This window comes from Coenobita brevimanus, chromosome 62 (assembly GCF_032717465.1).
Source record: "Coenobita brevimanus isolate Jiangsu-jjx chromosome 62, ASM3271746v2, whole genome shotgun sequence".
NCBI classification, from domain to species: domain Eukaryota; kingdom Metazoa; phylum Arthropoda; class Malacostraca; order Decapoda; family Coenobitidae; genus Coenobita; species Coenobita brevimanus.
Window position 1 is genome coordinate 40307405 of NC_137015.1, and position 20554 is coordinate 40327958.

General features: G+C 41.3%; 1 protein-coding gene across 1 annotated transcript in view; it reads left to right on the forward strand.

Moving 5' to 3' along the window:
• LOC145404049 (uncharacterized) overlaps positions 1–20554 on the forward strand; it is a 191575-nt gene that overhangs the window by 52565 nt on the left and 118456 nt on the right. The window contains exon 3 of the mRNA XM_080275654.1: positions 15363–15589. Coding sequence (XP_080131780.1) covers positions 15363–15589 — 227 coding nt within the window. The remainder of the gene's footprint in view (positions 1–15362; positions 15590–20554) is intronic.

Here is a 20554-nt window from a genome sequence, read left to right on the forward strand (position 1 = left end):
CACATTTTCAACTTTTTGCACCATACTTCACATAGCTCAGTGACAGGAAAAGGTAATGCCATTTCTTTACATTGATTCTTCCTGTAGCACTTCTTCGTGACTAGAGTTCTTTCACCTTAACCTGACCCAGAATTACGTCCTTATGTAGCGTAACTCATTTGACATAGTGGTTGAATAAGACAAGGCTACGGGTTTTCGTTCTAAAGCACTTCTTCGTGACTAGTACCTTATTCTAGTGGTTATCTCGTCCTACAACTCGGGATTTAAGAGTGATGGCAATTAAGTCCTGATGAAAGGAAAAAAAAATAAATCTAGTGTTATTCTCTTGCAACTCAGTATGATGGAGAAATTGCAATATTATGCCAATATAAAGTGAAAGGAGTATAGTAAGGGAGCCTCCTGGGTCTACAAGTCCCGTATTCTCATCGGTTAAGGGGGCTCCCTAACACCTCTTCCGTAGCGATTTAGTTTTTATATGTGGCTGATTAATATCCTTTTGCACGTTATGTATGTAAAGTGAGGCGATATTAGAAGAATATACCTAACACAGAAGACAGTAAGGAGTAATAAGCAATATAAATCGCTTAACAAAAGGTGTTAGAGAACTTCCTTAATCGACGAGAGTAAGGGCCCATGAATAAGCAAAATAAATCGCTAAGGAAAAGGTGTTAGGGCTTAAGTATATGACCCTATGCATATGGAGAGGACTTGCTTGGGTGGAGAAGGGAATGGCGTGTGGATCATTAGGTAGCAGTATAGGCGGTGGGTTTTGGTGCCGTAGTAGTGACATGTGAAGGCGTGTGATGTGATGGTCTAGTATATCACAATGGAGGATAGTGATTCGTGTCCAAGTGGTGACAAGTGATATTCCTGGCATATTATAGCACATTGGGTATTGCTGTCGGTGTGGTGGTATGTAAGGGTGTGTGGCAAATGTGATATCCCAAGCTTCACAATATAGACTGTGTGTATTAGTGCACAAGTGGTGATGTGGGTGGGTGTGAAATTTAGTCTCTCTCTCTCTCTCTCTCTCTCTCTCTCTCTCTCTCTCTCTCTCTCTCTCTCTCTCTCTCTCTCTCTCTCTCTCGTCAGGTCAGGGTCACATCGCCGTCATTAATTCCACAATTGCTCTCTGGTATTATTGATATTTGGAACTGTGCATCGCCTAGCTGGTATGACGCCCTTTTTTAGCTTATTCCACTTCATACCAGACGATTTTATTCAGCTGGGGAAATACCACACGTACTGAAGGGGTTATGGAAGGCTGTAAATAACCCCCCCCCAAAAAAAAAAAATAATAATAATAATAATAGTAATCTAGCTCTGAATAACGAAATCTTTCGGAGAGAAAATAAAATTGACTGTGCGTTGTCAGAGTAAATGACTGGTTTAAAAGCTGATATGAGTGACATAAGGACTGGTATGACAGGTATAAGCATGAGTGGTATATAAGGGCTGGTATGACTGGTGTATGGAATGGGATAACTTATAAGAGCTGGTATGACTGGTGTATGGGATGGTATGACATATAAGAGCGGTATGACTGGTGTATGGAATGGGATGACTTATAAGAGCTGGTATGACTGTTGTATGGAATGGGATGACTTATAAGAGCTGGTATGACTGGTGAATGGGGTGATGTGACTGGTATAAGGGCTGGTATGTCTGGTTTAAAGGATGCTGTGTCTAGTATAAGGTATGGTATGAGTGGTATGATGGGCTGGAATGACTGGTATGAAGGCAGCTCCTCTTTAATGCAATATCCACGTTGGCACATTTGGTGTTTGTACCTTGATACTTACCATGTACTTACGGACCTACTTACCGCTTGTTTACCGACTACTGACTGCCTACTTACGAGCTACTGACTGCTTACTGACCAGCATAGGGTGTACTTACTGCATACCAACGGGCTACTTACGAGCTTTTTGTACATACCTACTGTTTAAGACTACTTCCCTGCTGCTTAGTACTTACAGCTTGCCTGCTTACGGGATACTTAATGTCTACTTACAGGCATAAATCTACTTCATACCTACAATCATACCATTCACTTACCTTCCACCTACTTACAGCCTTACTAATAATTACTTACCTACTGATGATGTACCCTACTTCCCAGTTTACTATCAGTTCTTACCTACACAATGTACTGGAGAGGGACGCCTTCACGTGGTGGCACATACACGCGTCCCTGCCTCCCTATCCCCCAAAAGAGAATGGAAGATGGTAGTAGTGTAATTTCAGCCTGCAGTCCACCGGGTTCACGTTCACATGAGCTTAGAGCCTCACCAAAACATCATTTACCTCTCTGCCTAATATCTGCTTAACCCGTGCTACTTACGGCCCTACTTACTAACCTCATAACTGCTGCCTGCCTACTTACCGTCCCTCTATTTCTCCTTTACCTGAGAAAGAGAGAGAGAGAGAGAGAGAGAGAGAGAGAGAGAGAGAGGCCGTATACAATTACTTGTAATTAATTACTGTAGTGACCATCACCTAACCTCTTCCTCCTCGTATTCTCCTCTTCCTCCTCCTCCTCCTCGTATTCTTCTCTTCCTCCTCCTCCTCGTATTCTCCTCTTCGTCCTCGTATCCTCCTCCTCCTCCTCCTCCTCCTCCTCCTCCTTTTTCTGGTTATTTCCCTTTCATCGTCATTTTTCTTCCTCGTTATGGATTTTTTCTGTTTCTATGAATTTCGTTTTTTTCCTTTATTTTCTCTTAATTTTCTTGCTCCTTCTCTCCTCCCTTCCTCACATTGTCTTTTTTTTTTCTTTTTTGTCAAGTCTTCATTCTCTTTACCCTTGTCTTTTTCTTCCATCCCTCTCATTTACGCCATTGATTCTCTCTCTCTCTCTCTCTCACACACACACACACACACACACACACACACACACACACACACACACACACACACACACACACACACACACACACACACACACACACACACACACACACACACACACACACACACACACACACACACACACAGCTTTCTCACTCTGCCTCACCTTGTCTCACCCATTCTTACCCTGCCTCTCCCTGCCTTGCCTCACCCTACCCTGCCTTTCTCATTAGACCTTTAATTTCTCTCTCTCTGTCTCTGTCTGTCTGTCTCTGTCTCTGTCTGTCTGTCTGTCTGTCTCTCTCTCTCTCTCTCTCTCTCTCTCTCTCTCTCTCTCTCTCTCTCTCTCTCTCTCATTTTTCTCCTGTCTCTCTTCCCATATTTATTCACCCATAAATTCTTCTCCATTCGTCTTTTCCTCTTTCCTTCCTTTGTTCCTTCATGTCCCTCTTCCTTGCTTCCTCTCCGCTCAACTTTTTATTTTTTTTCCCTATTTCCGTCCTTCTTCTTCCTTCCTTCCTTCCTTCTTTCCTTCCTTCAGATAATCCTCCCTTCCTTCCCTCGTCCATCTTTCTCTTCGCTGATTTCCTTCCTTCATATTCATTCACATTTTTTTCCCTACTTTGTTTCCTTCATCCCTCTTGCATTTTCTTCTAGTTCATTGTACCTGCATGTCTTCCTACCTCCTTACCTCGTCTCCTTGCCGCCTTCTTCCTCACTCTTCCCTCCCTCCCTCCAGTATTCCTCCTTCCCTCACTCCCTCCAGTATTCCTCCTTCCCTCACTCCTCTTCCTCTGCATCCCTCCTTCTCTTCCTCCATCCTTCCCTACTTCCTCTAACTGCATGTGTTGTATTATTTTGCTTCCAGGAAATGCCCTTGTTAGAGAGAGAGAGAGAGAGAGAGAGAGAGAGAGAGAGAGAGACCATTATAGTTTTCCTCCCATTTCGTCTAAATTTTTATCTGCTGGAGAGAGAGAGAGAGAGAGAGAGAGAGAGAGAGAGAGAGAGAGAGAGAGGGGGGGGCTTCTCTTTATCTGTCTTTATATTTGGTGATATGTATTTATATATTATTGAATCTGCTGTGTAGGATCTGTCATGTTTATTAGTTGCCATCTCTCTCTCTCTCTCTCTCTCTCTCTCTCTCTCTCTCTCTCTCTCTCTCTCTCTCTCTCACGCGACGCACAAAAGAGAAGACCCTTTATTCTCGCACCCCCTTTTTTCTTTTCTTTTTTCTTCCACTCCTGCAGGTTTGGGGGTGTCTCTCCTGATAGAACCCTTGTTGTTGTGGTTGTTTGGGAAGATGTGTTGTTTTGTTTGTCTTTGGTATTTGTTATGTTATCTGTTGTTTTTGTATGCCTACTACTACTACTATTACTACTACTTCTACTACTACTACTTCTGCTAACATTATTATTATTATTATTATTACTATTATAATTATTATTAATATTATTATTATTATTATTATTATTAATATTATTATTAGTTTTGTTATTATTAGTTTTATTATTATTATTAGCGCCTAGTGTTGTAGCGATAAAGTGTTCAGATATTTAATAGTGGCGTATGGAGGTGCGTGACGCCATCTGTTGCGTGTGGGAGGACAGCTGGGCAGGAAAAAAAAAAGTTTATTAAATTTTCCGCGGGTTAAGCATTCTTTTTACCAGTTGGGGAAAAAGACAGTACTATGGCTCTACGTTCTTTTCCTTTGCACTTCTTCGTGACTAGCATAGTATTCAAAGTGGGCAATTTTACGCCTATTTAAAGTGAACAGAGAAAAGAAAATTCATGGATAGGGGTCATTGGACTGAAAAGGTTGAATGAGTTTTTTTCTTTTTTCATATTCCTTGTCTTCCATAAAGCCCACCGACACGTGCTTAAACCCCTATTATGGCCCTTAATGCGAATTCTTAAAATGCTCCAATATGGACAGTGGGTATTGGTGCTCTCAGGGTGATTGAGAATGATGGTGGGGATGTGAGTTGGTATAGGCGTTTTTTTTTTATTGCTTTTCCTTTCATTTGTTCGTTCCTCTCTCTCTCTCTCTCTCTCTCTCTCTCTCTCTCTCTCTCTCTCTCTCTCTCTCTCTCTCTCTCTCTCTCGTGTGACAAATGGCATGTAATACTCCCGTACTCCCCTCACAGCGAGAGAGAGAGAGAGAGAGAGAGAGAGAGAGAGAGAGGTTGAACTGGGAGGGAGAGAAGGATGATTAAATGAAGGAGAGAAGAAAGGAAGAGAGAAACGAGGGAGGGTGAAAGGGAAGAAAGGGGTCAGGAGAGAGAGAGAGAGAGAGAGAAAGAGGGAGGAGGGAGGGAGTCATCTGTGAGGGAGGCAAAGTTTGGTGTTTTATGGAGTAGAGAAAACTTAAGTGGATTACCTCCCTCCCTCCCTCCTTCCTTCCTTCCTTCCTTCCTTCCTTCCTTCCTTCCTTCCTTCTTTCCGTCACCCTGTCTTTTCTTCCGTCCCTCAATCCTTCCTTCCTTCATTCCGTCACCCTGTCTTTTCTTCCCACCCTCAATCCTTCCTTCATTCCGTCACCCTGTCTTTTCTTCCCTCCCTCCCTCCCTCATTCCTTCCTTCTTGTCATCCATGCTTCCTTCACCTTTTCCTTCTTTCCTTCCTTCCAGTTTTTCCTCTTCCTCCCTCCTTCCCTGCCTCTAATTTAATATATTTGTTATTGTTATTTCTTTCAGCCTTTTCTCCTCCTCCCCCTCCTCCTCCTCCTCCTCCACCTCTTCCTCCTTTCCTCCCTTTCTGTATTTGTGTTCCTCCTTCATCTTTGTACTTATTCCCTCCCTTCCTTCTTTGCTCCTTCTTCACTTCCCCTTCCTTGCTTTCCTCCTTCTTCACTCCCTTTCTTCCTTCCTTCCATTATTCATTCGCTCATTCCTTCCTTTTTTTCTCTGTTAATCATTCCTTCCTTCCTCTCTTACCTGCCTTCCGTTATTCTTTCCTTCCTTCCTTCCTTCCTTCATACATTCATTCATTCTTTCCTTCCGTAATTCCTCCTTTCTCCCTTCCTTTTTTTTTTTTTTACTTCCGTTAATCATCCCTTCCTTCGTTCCTTCCTTACTTGCCATCCGTTATTAATTCCTTCATTATTTCCATCCAGCTTTCCTTTCTTCATCCATTCATTCTTTCCTTCATTCGTTCATTCTTTCCTTCATTCGTTCAATCTTTCCTTCATTCATTCATTCTTTCCTTCATTCGTTTATTCTTTCCTTCATTCGTTCATTCTTTCCTTCTTTCCTTCATTCTTTTCTTCCTTGCTTTTTTCCGTAATTCCTTCCTTCTTTCCTTCATTCTTTTCTTCCTTCCTTCCTTCGTGAGGCTGGGCAGTGCTGGCTAATGGTTTCCCTATACTAAAGTTCGTGTGTGTGTGTTTGTGTGTGTGTATGTGGGTTTGAGAGAGAGAGAGAGAGAGAGAGAGAGACAGAGAGAGAGAGAGAGAGAGAGACAGAGAGAGAGAGAGGTGGGAGGGGGGAAGTGGGGGATAAAAGCCTGAGTAGGAATAAAGAGTGAGCATAAAGTAAGAAAATTAGAGAGAGAGAGAGAGAGAGAGAGAGAGAGAGAGAAAGAGAGAGAGAGAGAGAGAGTATATACTAGGAATGAGGAAAGTGAAGTAGCATAATGGTGGAAAGAAGGAAGGAAAGTAGGAAATGAAGGAAACAAGTGGTAAACAGATAAGAAAAAGAAGGAATAGGATGGAAGAAGGAAAGAATGAAGGAAAGGACGAAGGATGGATGAAAATTAAGGAGTAGAGGATGGAAGAAGGAAGGAAAGATAGGAAGAAGAATGGATGATAATGAAGGAATAGAGGATGGAAGAGAGAAAAAGAAGAAGGATGGATGAAATGAAGGAATAGAGGATGGAAGAAAGAAAAAGAAGGATGGATGAAATGAAGGAATAGAGGATGGAAGAAGGAAAAAGAAGGATGGATGAAATGAAGGAATAGAGGATGGAAGAAGGATGGATGAAAATGAAGGAATAGAGGATGGAAGAAGGATGGATGAAAATGAAGGAATTGACGATGGAAGAAGGAAGGGGGGAAAGGAAGGATGGATGAAAATGAAGGCGTAGAGGATGGAAGGAGGAAGGAAGAAAGGAAAGGAAAAGAAGAAGGATGAATGAAAATGAAGGAATAGAGGATAAAAGAAGGAAGGAAAGAAAGGAAGGAGGGAAGAAGGATGGATGAAAATGAATTAGGGAGGGAAAAGAAGAGAGGAGGAAGAAGGATAAAGGAGAGGAAGGAGGAGATGAGCGAATTAAGAATGGAAAGGGAAGAGGAAAGGGAAAGAGAGAGAAAAACGGAAAGTTGTGAGGGAGAGAGGAAGAGAAACAAAGGAGGGATTGAAGGTAGGGAAGGAAAGAAGGAAGGAAAAAAAAGGTAGGGGAAAGGAAGGATAGGTAGGAAGGAGGGATGAATGGAAGGTGCACACGAAAGTAAGGGGGAAAGGAAGGAAAGAATGAAAGGTAGAAGGCAGGAAAGAATGATGGATGGACGGATGGAAAAAAGGAAAGGAGGAAGGAAGGATGAATGACGGATGGAAAAAGGAAGAAAGGAAGGAAAAAACGGAGAAAATAAGAAAGAATGGTTGGAAGGAGGGAAGAATGGAAGGCGAGAAAGAAGGGGGGGGAGGAGGAAAGGGGAAAAAGACAGGAAGGAAGGCACGAAGGAAGGTTGAATAGACGGATGGAATAAAGGAGGAGAAAGGAATGAAAGAAGGAAGGATAGTGGCGTTGCTTATTATATACTGCCATTACTACTACTACTACTACTACTACTATTGTTATTCTTATTTTTACTGCTGTTAATATTGTTACTATAATGACTGAACATCTCCCAACCGTAAAGTTGTATTTAGCTTCGGAAATAACCTTTGGACTTAAGAGGTTAAGACTGGAAATTGGATGAAGGATGAGTTGAGTGAAGGGAGGATGGGAGCGAGGGAGAAAGAATTAATAGGAGAAAAGGAAACTGGAGAGAGGAGGGAGGGAAGAAGCAAGGAAAGAATTAATAGGAGAAAGGGAAACTGGAGAGAGGAGGAAGGGAAGAGGCAAGGAAAGAACGTGGGAAGAAAAGAATGAGTAGGAATGAAAGTGAAGCAGGCATGAAGAAGTAGAAGAATGAAATGAAAGTAGAAGGAAGAGGAAAAATAGTGGAGAGAAAAGAAGGAACGAGGAAGCAGGGAGAAGAAAGAGAAAAAATACGGAAGGACAAGGAAGAATGAAGTTAATTTGATCAGGCAAGAGTGAAAGAGAAAAAGAAGGAAAGAAATTAGAGAAGGGAAGGAGGAAGGAGGAGGAAGAAAGGAGGAAGGAAGGAAGGAGAGGAGGAGGGAAGGAAGGAAGAAACAGGAAGGCGATGAAGGAAGGAGATAACACTTAAATCCATTTCACAGTTGATTTAGTGTGGATAGCCGGAGAGAGAGAGAGAGAGAGAGAGAGAGAGTTTGAGGATATTTTTAAAGAAAATGTGTTAATTTGTTTAAATTAGGTTTGTTGTTCAGTAGTTAACAGATGAAGCCCCCGACCTCTCTCTCTCTCTCTCTCTCTCTCTCTCTCTCTCTCTCGGTAATCACCATCCCTCACCCCCCTCTCATATTCTCACAGGCATTTGCATAAGCCGTCTCACTTTCATAACTCGCTCACTTTCATTGGCTTTCCCCAAATTTGAGATATATCACTCTTATCTCTTTAACTACTATTTGCAAACCTATACTCCTGTCACTGGAAGCTGGCTCAGAATTTCCATCTCCATCTAGAATGCGTCTTAATAATGCACTGATTAGAGAGAGAGACTGCAGCGGCGTTATATCCTCTTCATAGCACTTTTTCGTGACTAGCATCATGTTGTAGTGTTAATCTGTCGCTACATCTCAGCGTTCAAGATAGGGAGATGGCAGTTTTAGGCCAGATTAGAGTAAAAAGAGTATAGTCACGAAGAAGTGCTATGGAAAGGACGTGGAACCGTACCTTGTCTTTACCTGCCACTGAGCTACGTGAAATTGATTAACAAAGGACGAAAATTGAGCCAGGTTAAGGTGAAGGACGTGTAGATTTTGATTCCATATTCCATTTCCCTTCCCACCTTCCTTCCTTCCATCATTTTACCCACTTCCCCTACTTTTCCTTTATTTTCCTCCCTCCCTCCCTTCCTTCCTTCATTTTACCCACTTCCCTTTTCCTTCATTATTCTCCCTTCCTTCCTTCCTTCCTTCATTTTACCCACTTCTCCTGCTTTTCCTTCATTTCCCTCCTTTCCTTCCTTCCTTCATTTTACCCACTTCCCTTACTTTTCCTTTATTTTCCTCCCTCCCTCCCTTTCTTCATTTTACCCATTCCCCTGCTTTTCCTTCATTTCCCTCCCTTCCTCCCTTAAATTTTTTTCATTTCCTTCCTTCCCTCTTCCAATTTCCCTCCCTCCCTCACTTTCGCATCTCATTTCACCTCCACGGCCCCGTTCATGTTAATCCCGACACTCATTTTCACCCTCATATAACTCTCTCTCTCTCTCTCTCTCTCTCTCTCTCTCTCTCTCTCTCTCTCACACACACACACACACACACACACACACACACACACACACACACACACACACACACACACACACACACACACACACTGTAATCCTGGCACTTATTTTTATCCTCACATAATTCTTTAATTTTCTGGGTAATTTCCTGCCTCATATCAGTACTAATTATTCATGCTAATTTTCTGTAATGTACTCAAAGTCTTCCTCATTTTCTTTAATTTTCTCACACGAAGATTCATACATGTGCCCCTTTCGTACACTTAAATCTCTCTCTCTCTCTCTCTCTCTCTCTCTCTCTCTCTCTCTCTCTCTCTCTCTCTCGTGTGTGTGTGTGTTATGACATCACATTTCTCGTCTGTCCCTCATATTTTTTCCTTCTGGACGCTCGTTTCTGGTAATGGATGTAGTGGATAAAGCCAGAGAGAGAGAGAGAGAGAGAGAGAGAGAGAGAGAGAGAGAGAGAGAGAGAGAGAAATACTCAGATTTCATCATCTTCGTCAGCACCACCACTACCATCATTATGATCATCATCATCATCATCATCATCAACCTTAATTTCCACTGAAAAATACACACGTGTGGGTATTTTTGCATGTGATAGGGAACCAGAATTTCGAAAGCTTGAAAATGTATGCCCCGTTGCAGTGTAGTGTGTTTACTTTGACCTGACAGAAAACCGCAACTCCTTTCAGCTCAGTTGATGGGTTGATTTGACTAGTAACCAAGGAGATTCATAAAAAAAATCACAAACTCCTTTTAGCCCAGTTGATGGGCAAGCGTAGTCAGATTGAGGGTTGATTTGACTAGTAACCAAGGAGACTCATTCATGCCTCATAACTAGGCCTATCAAAGTTCTTGTAACCACGACTTACTATTCAAGGGAGAGAGGAAAGAAAATCAAATGTAGTACACAGATTGATTCTCTCTCTCTCTCTCTCTCTCTCTCTCTCTCATCCTTTTGGTGGGAAATATGGCAGAGGTGATGCGGAAAATTTAATCTTCATATGTAATTTGCACAACTAAATTATACTCTCCTGTTTTGCTCTTTTAAAACTTCTCCTTCGGTTTTCCCCTTAGTCATTGTGATCCTTCTTACTTTTCCTGCCATCATTGTTAAGTCCAGTCTGTCTTTATGCGTCTGTCTGTCTGGTTGTGTATCTAGGCTGTCTGTATGCTGTTAATGCGTCTGTCTGTCCGTCTGTCTGTCTGTGTGTCTGGTTGTGTGTCTATCTATATGCTGTTTATGCGTCTGTCTGTCTGTCTGTCTCTCTGGGCTGTGTATTAATCTGTGTACTGTTTATGCGTCTGTCTGTCTGTCTCTGTATGTCTCTGTGCTTGTGTATTAATCTGTATACTGTACAGTATGCGTTTGTCTGTATGTCGTTCTGTTTGTCTATGTGTGTATATTTATGTATATGTGTATATATGTATGTATGTTTATGTATCTATCTGTGTACTATAAATTGTATAGCAGCACGCGTATACTTTTTATTTCCTCTAATAAGTTCCTGGTAGAGATAGTAAAGATTTTATGCCTCTCTCTCTCTCTCTCTCTCAGGTTGTAAATGTCACCATCACGTACTTTTACCATGTATCTTGCTTCGAGGTCAGCCGAAGGGAAATGAGTAAGTAGATAGCTAGAAAGATATAGATAAATAGGTATTCAAGCCTCGATAGACAGAGATAGACACGTGTATTGATGTCTAGGTAGAAAGACATGTTAAGGTGCGTAACAGACGGACAGACAGATATACAATAAATTATGTATAATGCATATAATACATACATAATTTATATGCAAAAGCAAATGGGTAATAGGAGTGAAGGTAATGTTTACGGCAAATAAATAAATAAATAAATAAATAAATAACTTTATTTCCACTAAGCAGTGGTTATTAATAAAGATACATGTTCCGATATATAGTAAGTACAGTACAATGAAGACATGAAAAATCAGTACATATGAAGACAAATTTAGAGCAAAATAAAATCTCAATTGGGATTTTTATCTTGCAAATGCATCCAAGGTATTTCAAGTCATAAACCACCACATAAAAGAGAAAAAAAAAATCCAAGATGTCTAAAAAGGTACCACATGAATGAAAAAGTTATCTGTAATCCGTCAGACCAGTAATAATAGTAATGATAATAGAAGTAATAATAATAATAGTAGTAGTAGTAGTAGTAGTAAAATTAATAATAAAAATAGTGATTAATAAGAACAGTAATAATAATAATAATAATAATAATAATAATAATGATAATGATGCAAATCTGATATAAACATAAAACCAATATCCACCTCCCACAAGTTAATGAAATACCAAGCCCTGACAACACTGACAAATGACCCCCTCAGAGCTGTCAAAGGAGAAGAACGACGGGAAAAACAAATGGTAAATCTGCGACAGGTGTAATGGTGCGCTAGATTACAGGTGACTGACGTGTGTGTGTGTGTGTGTGTGTGTGTGTGTGTGTGTGTGTGTGTGTAAATCTGCGACATACATACATATACACGAGTTAACCGTTACTCCCAGTCCTTCATTTATGCAACAGGTGAACTCTGGAACTGTCTCCTCTGTCTGTATTTCCTACTTCCTATGATCTCCAGTCTTTCAAACGCAGTGTGTCCGGGCATCTCGAAATGAACGGATCTTGAATTTGGCTCTCTTTTGTATTGTTTTTGCTTTTTCTTGGAAGGAACGGTTTGCGGACTCCTGGCCTTTGGTTCCTTCTTTCTTGCGATTAAAAAAAAAAACATTATAAGGATAGGATTAATGAACAGTTTTCTATTATGGTATCCCTTTTTTTATGCTTATATCTATTTTTCTTCTATCTATCGAGTGTCCTATATATCTGTGTTCTGTCGTGTGTGTCTTCAGCCATACTTACCAATTTAGTTATTAGTTTTGGCTATCCATCCATTAGCCATCGTCACAGCTATCTGTTTTTTTCTTTTTCAATATATGTATCCATTCATCTGTTTGTCCTCCAATCCGTCCACTCATTGTATTTATTTATTTATGTATGTCTGTGTCTTCCCTTCAGTTGTTGCATCCTTTTTCATCAATTATTTTTACGTTTATCTTGCGTATTAATTTCTGTTCACACCAGGCTATCCTTTCGTCCATTTATCATCTTTATTTCCATCAGTTTATCTGTCTATCAGTGTATCTATCTGTCTCTGTCTCTCTATCTGCCTATCTGCCTATTTGTCTGTCTGTCTGTCTTCTAATATAACTTCAGTATATTAGCCTCCCACACACTTGGCCTCTCATTTATATTTCACATTTTTTTCATCACTTTAATTCGCCAAAATATTTCCCTCTCTCTCTCTCTCTCTCTCTCTCTCTCTCTCTCTCAAAATTCTTTCAGTAATATATTTTCTCGGTTATTAATTTTCTCCCTCGCTCATAATTCATTATAGTATGTCAACACTCTCTCTCTCTCTCTCTCTCTCTCTCTCTCTCTCTCTCTCTCTCTCTCTCACTGTATTAATGATCGGGGGAATCATTTGTCCTGGCTGAGACCCTGGCTTTACCAGTCACAGGAGCTAGCTTTAATTGCCTCACTTTCTCATTTTTCTTCAAGTTGGGGTTAGTGGTACTGTGTGGCCTAATTTCCTCATTATTTTCACTATTTTCACACCTTCAAATTTTGTTATATTAGGTCTCTGTCTGTCTGTCTCTCTCTGTCTGTCTGTCTGTCTGTCTGTCTCTCTCTCTCTCTCTCTCTCTCTCTCTCTCTCTCTCTCTCTCTCTCTCTCTCTCTCTCTCTCTCTCTCTCTCTCTCTCTCTCTCTCTCTCTCTCTCTGTCAATCATACTGAGGACTAGGGATTAGACTGCCTTTTATAATTAATGGAGAGAGAGAGAGAGGAAACTTTATCGATATTTGCTAAGTTCATTGACCTGGCTCTTTCTTTCATCCGTTAATTTTATCGTATATTCTGTTCAGTCAACCCCCGCCTCCGCTCTCTCTCTCTCTCTCTCTCTCTCTCTCTCTCTCTCTCTCTCTCTCTCTCTCTCCAATGTATCACTCCATTCCTTCCCTTTCCCTTCCTTCATCTCCTTTCCCTGTTTCCCTCCCTCCTTTCCTCCCTCCTCTTTATCGCTTTCCCCTAATCATTTTTCCTTCCCTTCATTTTCTGTCTACTTCCCTCTTTCCCTCCTTTTTTTTTTTTTTCCTTCTGCCGTCTTTCTTTCCCCAGTCTTCCCCTCCTTCCGCCTTTCTCTATCCTCTTCCTTTCAGTTTTTCTCTTCTCTCTTTTTCTCGTGTAATTCTGTTCCCTTTATCATTCCCTTCCCTTCCCTCTTTCTCTCTCCCTCTTCTCTTTCTCCCTTCCTGTCTCTACTCTTTCTCTTCCTTCTTTTCTTCCCTACATCCCTCCTCCTCCTGCTTCCTTCTTTTCCCACCCCCCTCCCTCCTTTGCTCATCTTTCCTTTTCTTATCCTTTTATCTTTCTGTCTCTTTCTCTTGCTGTCTCCTTCACTATGTCATCCCTTCTCTCGCTCTTTTCCTCCCTTCCTCCCAACCCTCTCCTGCTTCTCATCGTCCCTCCCTCCTTCCCTCCCTCCCTCCTTCCCTCCCTCCCTCCCTCCCTCCTTCCCTTCCTCCCTCCCTCCTTCCTTTTCTCTTTAAATAGGCCTCGTCTCCCCATGGGCCATCAATCATTCTCTCTCTCTCTCTCTCTCTCTCTCTCTCTCTCTCTCTCTCTCTCAACCCGTGTTTTTTTAGTTTTATTATATTTTTTTCCTTATTTTTACAGATTTTTTATCCTTATTTATCAGTCTATTTCTTTTCCAGATTTTTGTATCATTTAATCTGGATCTATGTGTATCTATGTCTAACCATTTATTTTTATATCTGTCTGGGCCGATATATTCAATTGTTTTATATATCTATCCATATGCACTGGGCTGTATTTTCGTGTCTATCTGTTTATCTGTCTAATCTGCCTATCTTTCCATGTGTCTATCTGCCTATCTATCTGTCATCCTATCTATCTGTCATCCTATCTATCTGTCTTTCTATGTCAGTCTAACTAGCTGTCTATCCATCCATCTATCTATCTATATCTTTATCGATCTATTTCAGTCTGTCCTTGCCGCCAGTGTTACCAGGGCAACCTTAGAAAAACTTCCTAGTAGTTTCCAAGCTGCCATAGCATTGATCAGAGAGAGGAGGGGTGAGAGGTGAGGGAGTAAGGGAAAAAGAGAGAGAAGACAGGGAGAGAGGTCGGGAGGAGATTTGAGAGCTGAAGGGAAGGGAGGAAAGGTGGTAAGGAGAGTGGAGAGAAAAGAAGGGAAGGAAAAAAAATAGAAGGGGATGGGAAGAGAAATGAAGAAATTGAGTTAAAATATAAAAAAGGAAGAATGTGAAGAAGAATAAAAGGCAGGAAAGATATTCACGTTCAGTTACGAATAGGTCTGATAAACCCTCCCAGTAAAGTGTGTGTATGGGGGGGGGGGCTGCATCCAGGGTTTGCACTTTGAAGTAAGTCTGGCACTGGATGGGTTAGTAGTAAAATCTAAGTTCTGTATTGTTGTCGGTAAAGGAAGCTCCCTAGCACCTCTTCCTTAACGATTTATTTTTTATACGGCTAGTTATCACTTTGTATGTTATTTATGCTGAGTGTGATGGTCTTTGAATTATTTAAACGACTTATCGATCATATAATATATATATATATATATATATATATATATATATATATATATATATATATATATATATTTCTGCCACTGTGCTACGTGAAATAGGCTGCAAATGGGCGCAAATTGGGTCAGGTTAATGTGAAGGAACTATACCACAGCTCCCCTTTGTCATCATCATCATCATCATCATCATCCCGACGGCCCCAACCTCTTCTCCCACGTAATGACGGGGCGAGGTAAGGTCCAGAGAGCTTAAGAAAAACCTGATGGAGGGAGAACCAAGAAAACTAATAAACTAACATTAATTTTTTCTTCTCTCCAGGATACCGTCGATCAGACAGACGAGGAGGATATCAGCAAAAACTCCACCGGCTCCCCCAAAGTACGCAAGAAGAAGAAGAAGAGACAGCCGTGGACAGTGATCAACCCGTACGGCAACGTGTACTTCTACTGGCTGTGTGTACTAACCATCTGCGTACTGTACAACCTCTGGACCCCGATAGTGCGACAGGCCTTCCCGGAGCTTCAGAGAAAGCCCCAGCCTCTGTGGTGAGTAGGCGTTATATCGGGGTTTTGTTTTGATCGACCACGTGGCTTTGTTTACTCAGGAGCACGTGCGTTTGTTCATGGCCCGAGTTGGGTTAGGGGTTTGTTTACGTCTAATCACGTGGTTTTGTTTATATAAGCGCGTGGGTTTGTTTACATCTGATCACTTGGTTTTGTTTATATGTGAGGACGTGGGTTTGTTTACGTCTGATCACTTTTTAATAACGCGCCAAATCACTCGGGTTTGTTTACGAGCACGTGCTTTGTTTACACTTAATCATGTGGGTTTATATCAGACCATACGGGTTTACGAACACGTGCGTTGGTTTACATCCGAGCACGTGAGAATGTTTACTTCTGATCAGCTGGGTTTATTGACACCGCACTGCTAGCCTGCGAGAAATAAGAGAGGGAGATTTCAAATTTAGTTTTATTTATGTATTTAGTTATTGCGATTGTTATTTGTGTGTGTGTGTGTGTGTGTGTGTGTGTGTGTGTGTGTGTGTGTGTGTGTGTGTGTGTGTGTAAATCTATTCGTCGTAGTAAGTATTATAGCCATTACCAACATTTTTCATACTGGCCAAGTGATATTAACCAGTTATAACCAAAACTAAATCGCAAAGGAATAGGTGTTAGGGAGCTTCCTTAACCGCTGGGAATACGAGTCACAAACTAAAGAGGGAACAACATCCATATAACATCTGTATTTTACAATTCTTATCCAACTACAATTTATTAGATATACTCCATTACGGGAAGGCTGAAGAGGAGATAAAGGGATGGAGTGAAGGGGTGGATGAGATAGAGGGTGTGAGTTGGGGAGAGGGCAGCAGCATGGCATAGGACAGGGTGATGGAGGCGATTCGTATGTGGCCTGCCCTTGCGAGATTATGGCGTCTGACAGCGGATAGATAGAGATAGAAATAGATACATACATACATACTGTGCTTACCGGAACACAGATAACAGAGATATACAAGTAAATAGTCAGTCTTTTAGTAGTCAGTTTGTTACTAGTGAGATTAAGGTTAGCAAGATGGTTCTAGTGATGATGATGATGATGATTTATACGGTCTTTGGATTGTTGTTTTATTAGTCACACACACACACACACACACACACACACACACACAGTTAACTCACCTTATTTCTCTCTCTCTCTCTCTCTCTCTCTCTCTCTCTCTCTCTCTCTCTCATCAGCTAATGAGCAAACTTACCCAGAAATACACAAAAGATAGTCGAAAGAGTGAGAGAGAGAGAGAGAGAGAGAGAGAGAGAGAGAGAGAGAGAGAGTACTAAGAAAGTGAACAAATTTTATATAGTTTTTTACCTCAGTAACTCGAATCTTATTTTTTATCTATCTATCAGTCACTTCTCACTCTCCATCTCATTATATCTACCTTTCTGGCTATCTATCCCAGGGCCTCTGCATCAAGTACACTTCATTTCCATCCCAAATCATCCCCCTTCATACACGTCTCAACTCCTTCATTCCTTCATCCCTCCCCAGATCATCCTCCTACATACACTCCTTACCTTCACTCCTTCATTCCTTCATCCCTTCCCAAACCACCTTCCTACATAGACTCCTCAACTTCACTCCATTTCAATTTACGCCACCGACCTACTGTTTTTCTTCATCTTCCTTCTCTTCCTTCATTCCCTCTCTTCATTCCATCCCTAACCATCCTCGTACATCAACTCCTCAACTTCATTCCTTCATTCCATCCCAAGTCATCCTCTTATATATACTCCACAACTTCATTCCATCCCGAGTCATCCTCTTACATGTACTTCTCAGCTTCCATCCTTCATGCCATCCTGCTTTACCCAGCTGCTGTTTCTCTTCCACTTCCTTCCTTCATTCTCTTCCTCTCCCTTTACCCAGCTGCTGTTTCTCTTCCACTTCCTTCCTTCATTCTCTTCCTCTCCCTTTACCCAGCTGCTGTTTCTCTTCCACTTCCTTCATTCCCTTCCGTCTCCCTTACTAAAAACCGTAATTTCAACCGCTACGCACCCTGAAAACGTTGAAAAGATTCCGTTGTACGTGTTCCCCGAGTGAATTTTGCTTGGGATTGAATGAAAGCAACTCCGGGGGGTGGTGGGAAAAGCTAGCCATTCCAACACTCCGTTACGCCAGGCTTTTAAAAAATATTTGGGGGCGTTGAAAGGAGCATTTGTAATTTTTTCCCGTCGCCTAAAACTTAATCACACATTCAATTTCGCTCGTGCAATATATTGGTTGTAATTCTGACAATAGGATGACGGGGAATTGATTGGATTTAGCTGGGATGATTTTAAGATAGTGAGAATGTAAATACTGATACACACTGACCTACTGTAAATTTTAGCTGTTTTTATTATTATTATTATTATTATTTTCATTATTATTATTATTATTATTTTCATTATTATTATTTTCATTATTTTTGTTATTGTTATTGCTGTATTATAAGTTTCGGTCTGAGTGTCCATCAATCCATCCATCCATCCATCCCTCTATCCATCCATCCATCCCTCTATTCATCCATCCATCCATCCCTCTATCCATCCATCCATCCATCCCTTTATCTCTCTATCCATCCATCTCTCTATCCATCCATCCATCCATCCCTTTATCCATCCATCCATCCATCTATCCATCCATCCATCCATCCCTCTTTCCATCCATCCCTCCATCCCTCTATCCATCCATTCCTCTATCCATCCATCCCTCCATCCCTCTATCCCTCCATCCCTCCATCCATCCATCCCTCTATCCATCCATCCCTCTATCCATCCCTGTATCCATCCATCCATCCATCCATCCATCCCTCTATCAATCCATCCATCCATCCCTCTATCAATCCATCCATCCATCCCTTTATCCATCCATCCATCCATCCATCCATCCATCCATCCATCCCTCTATCCATCCATCCATCCCTCCATCCATCCATCCATCCCTCCATCCCTCCATCCATCCATCCATCCGTCCATCCATCCCTCTTTCCATCCATCCATCTATCCATCAACTTTTCTGTCTATCGGCTTACCTGTTTGTGTGATTTTTTATCGACTTATTGCCATTGCTCTCTCTCTCTCTCTCTCTCTCTCTCTCTCTCTCTCTCTCTCTCTCTCTCTCTCTCTCTCTCTCTCTCTCTCTCTCTCTCTCTCTCTCTCTCTCTCTCGTGAAGTAAAAATAGTAACTCCATTTGTGATTTATTCTGTTGGCAAGGTTGACATCGTAAACCGTATATAGTGGAGAGAGAGAGAGAGAGAGAAAGTAAAAGTGAGCAAAAAAAATACAAAAATAACGGAGAGCCATGAATAAATATGAAAGAGACTTGAGGGAGAGAGAGAGAGAGAGGGGGGGGGAGAAAGAAGGGGATATTTTTCAGTCGTACGCCTTTTTTGTGACCTGCGCCGCCCAGGGAATACGTGGGTAGTGTTCTTTATCCCCCTATCAGTCACAGGAGAGAGAGAGAGAGAGAGAGAGAGAGAGAGTAGGGGATAGTCTACGGTATCTGCTATCCACGTTTCAGTTATTAATTTCTCTCTCTCTCTCTCTCTCTCTCTCTCTCTCTCTCTCACTCTCTCACAGCTCCACACTCTAATGCCACCTGATCTCTCTCTAATACCCCGTCCTTGCTGCATAATAACCTAAACCCAAAATAAGTTTTTTTTTTTTTTTACAATATTTACATTTTCTATATTTTTACAAGATTTATTTACAAGTGCGTTGATAATTAATTCCAACATATTATTTTGTACCTGGACTCTCGTAAACTGGGTACAATTATTTGCTGGTATCAAGAGTGTAGGGTGAAGGCGTTATGCTGGTAATGGGGTGGCTGTCTGTCTGTCTGTCTGCTTGTATATCTCTGTGTATGTCACTTTGTTATCTGTGTTCCGGTATGTACAGTATGTATGTATGTATCTGTATTTATCTCAGACTATCTATCTATCTGTCTGTTGTCGACGTCTTAATCTCGTACTGGCTGGCCACACGCAAATCGCCTCCATCACACCCTGTCCTATGCCATGCTGCTGCCCTCTCCCCAACTCACACCCTCTATCTCATCCATCCCTTTATCTCCTCTTCGGCCTCCCCGTAATGGAGTAAATATGAATAATTGAAGTTGGATAATAATTGTAATATACAGAAATTATAAGGAAGTTGCTCCCTCTTTAGTTAGTGACTGGTATTCTCGGGGGTTGAGGAAGCTCCCTAACACCTATCCCTTTGCGATTTAGTTTTGGTTATAACTGGTTAATATCACTTGGCCAGTATGAAAAATGTTGGAAATGGCTATAACGCTTCCAACGGCGAAAAGATTTACACACACACACACACACACACACACACACACACACACACACAGTTGGTAGACATCATGAGGTTGTATCAGACCGATTTTGCGTCATACATCCTTTATCAACATGAGTCCAAATCTCAACCGTTGATGACTTAAGGGATGAATATAAGGACTGTTTTCCCTCGTAAGGTCATCAGTTCAATCTCATATTTAACACCTGTCATTTATTTTGTTTACCTTTCCTTCCCGTCTTTCCTTGTCATTTTTACTCTCTCTCTCTAATTATACCTGTCATTTTTTTCACCTTTCCTTCACGTCTTTCCTTTTCATTTCTCTCTCTCTCTCCCCCTCTCTCTCTCTCTCTCTCTCCCTCTCTCTCGTTATCGCAGGCGGCCTAGGGAGGTTTGTGTACATTCTGCCAGGGGTTTAAATTTTTTTCACTTTTTTTGGGATTCTTTGTTTGCTTTCTCTTTTTTCTCAACGGGATTCTTGTATTCTCTCTCTCTCTCTCTCTCTCTCTCTCTCTCTCAGTGGCCTCCTAGGGACCATATGCCCTGTGTGATCTGTTTATATATATAACTTTAAACAGTTCTTGTAATATAAATCATGGAAATTAATGGCTTTCCTGCTTTATATGGAGGGTCTGTATCTTTATAACTCTCTCTCTCTC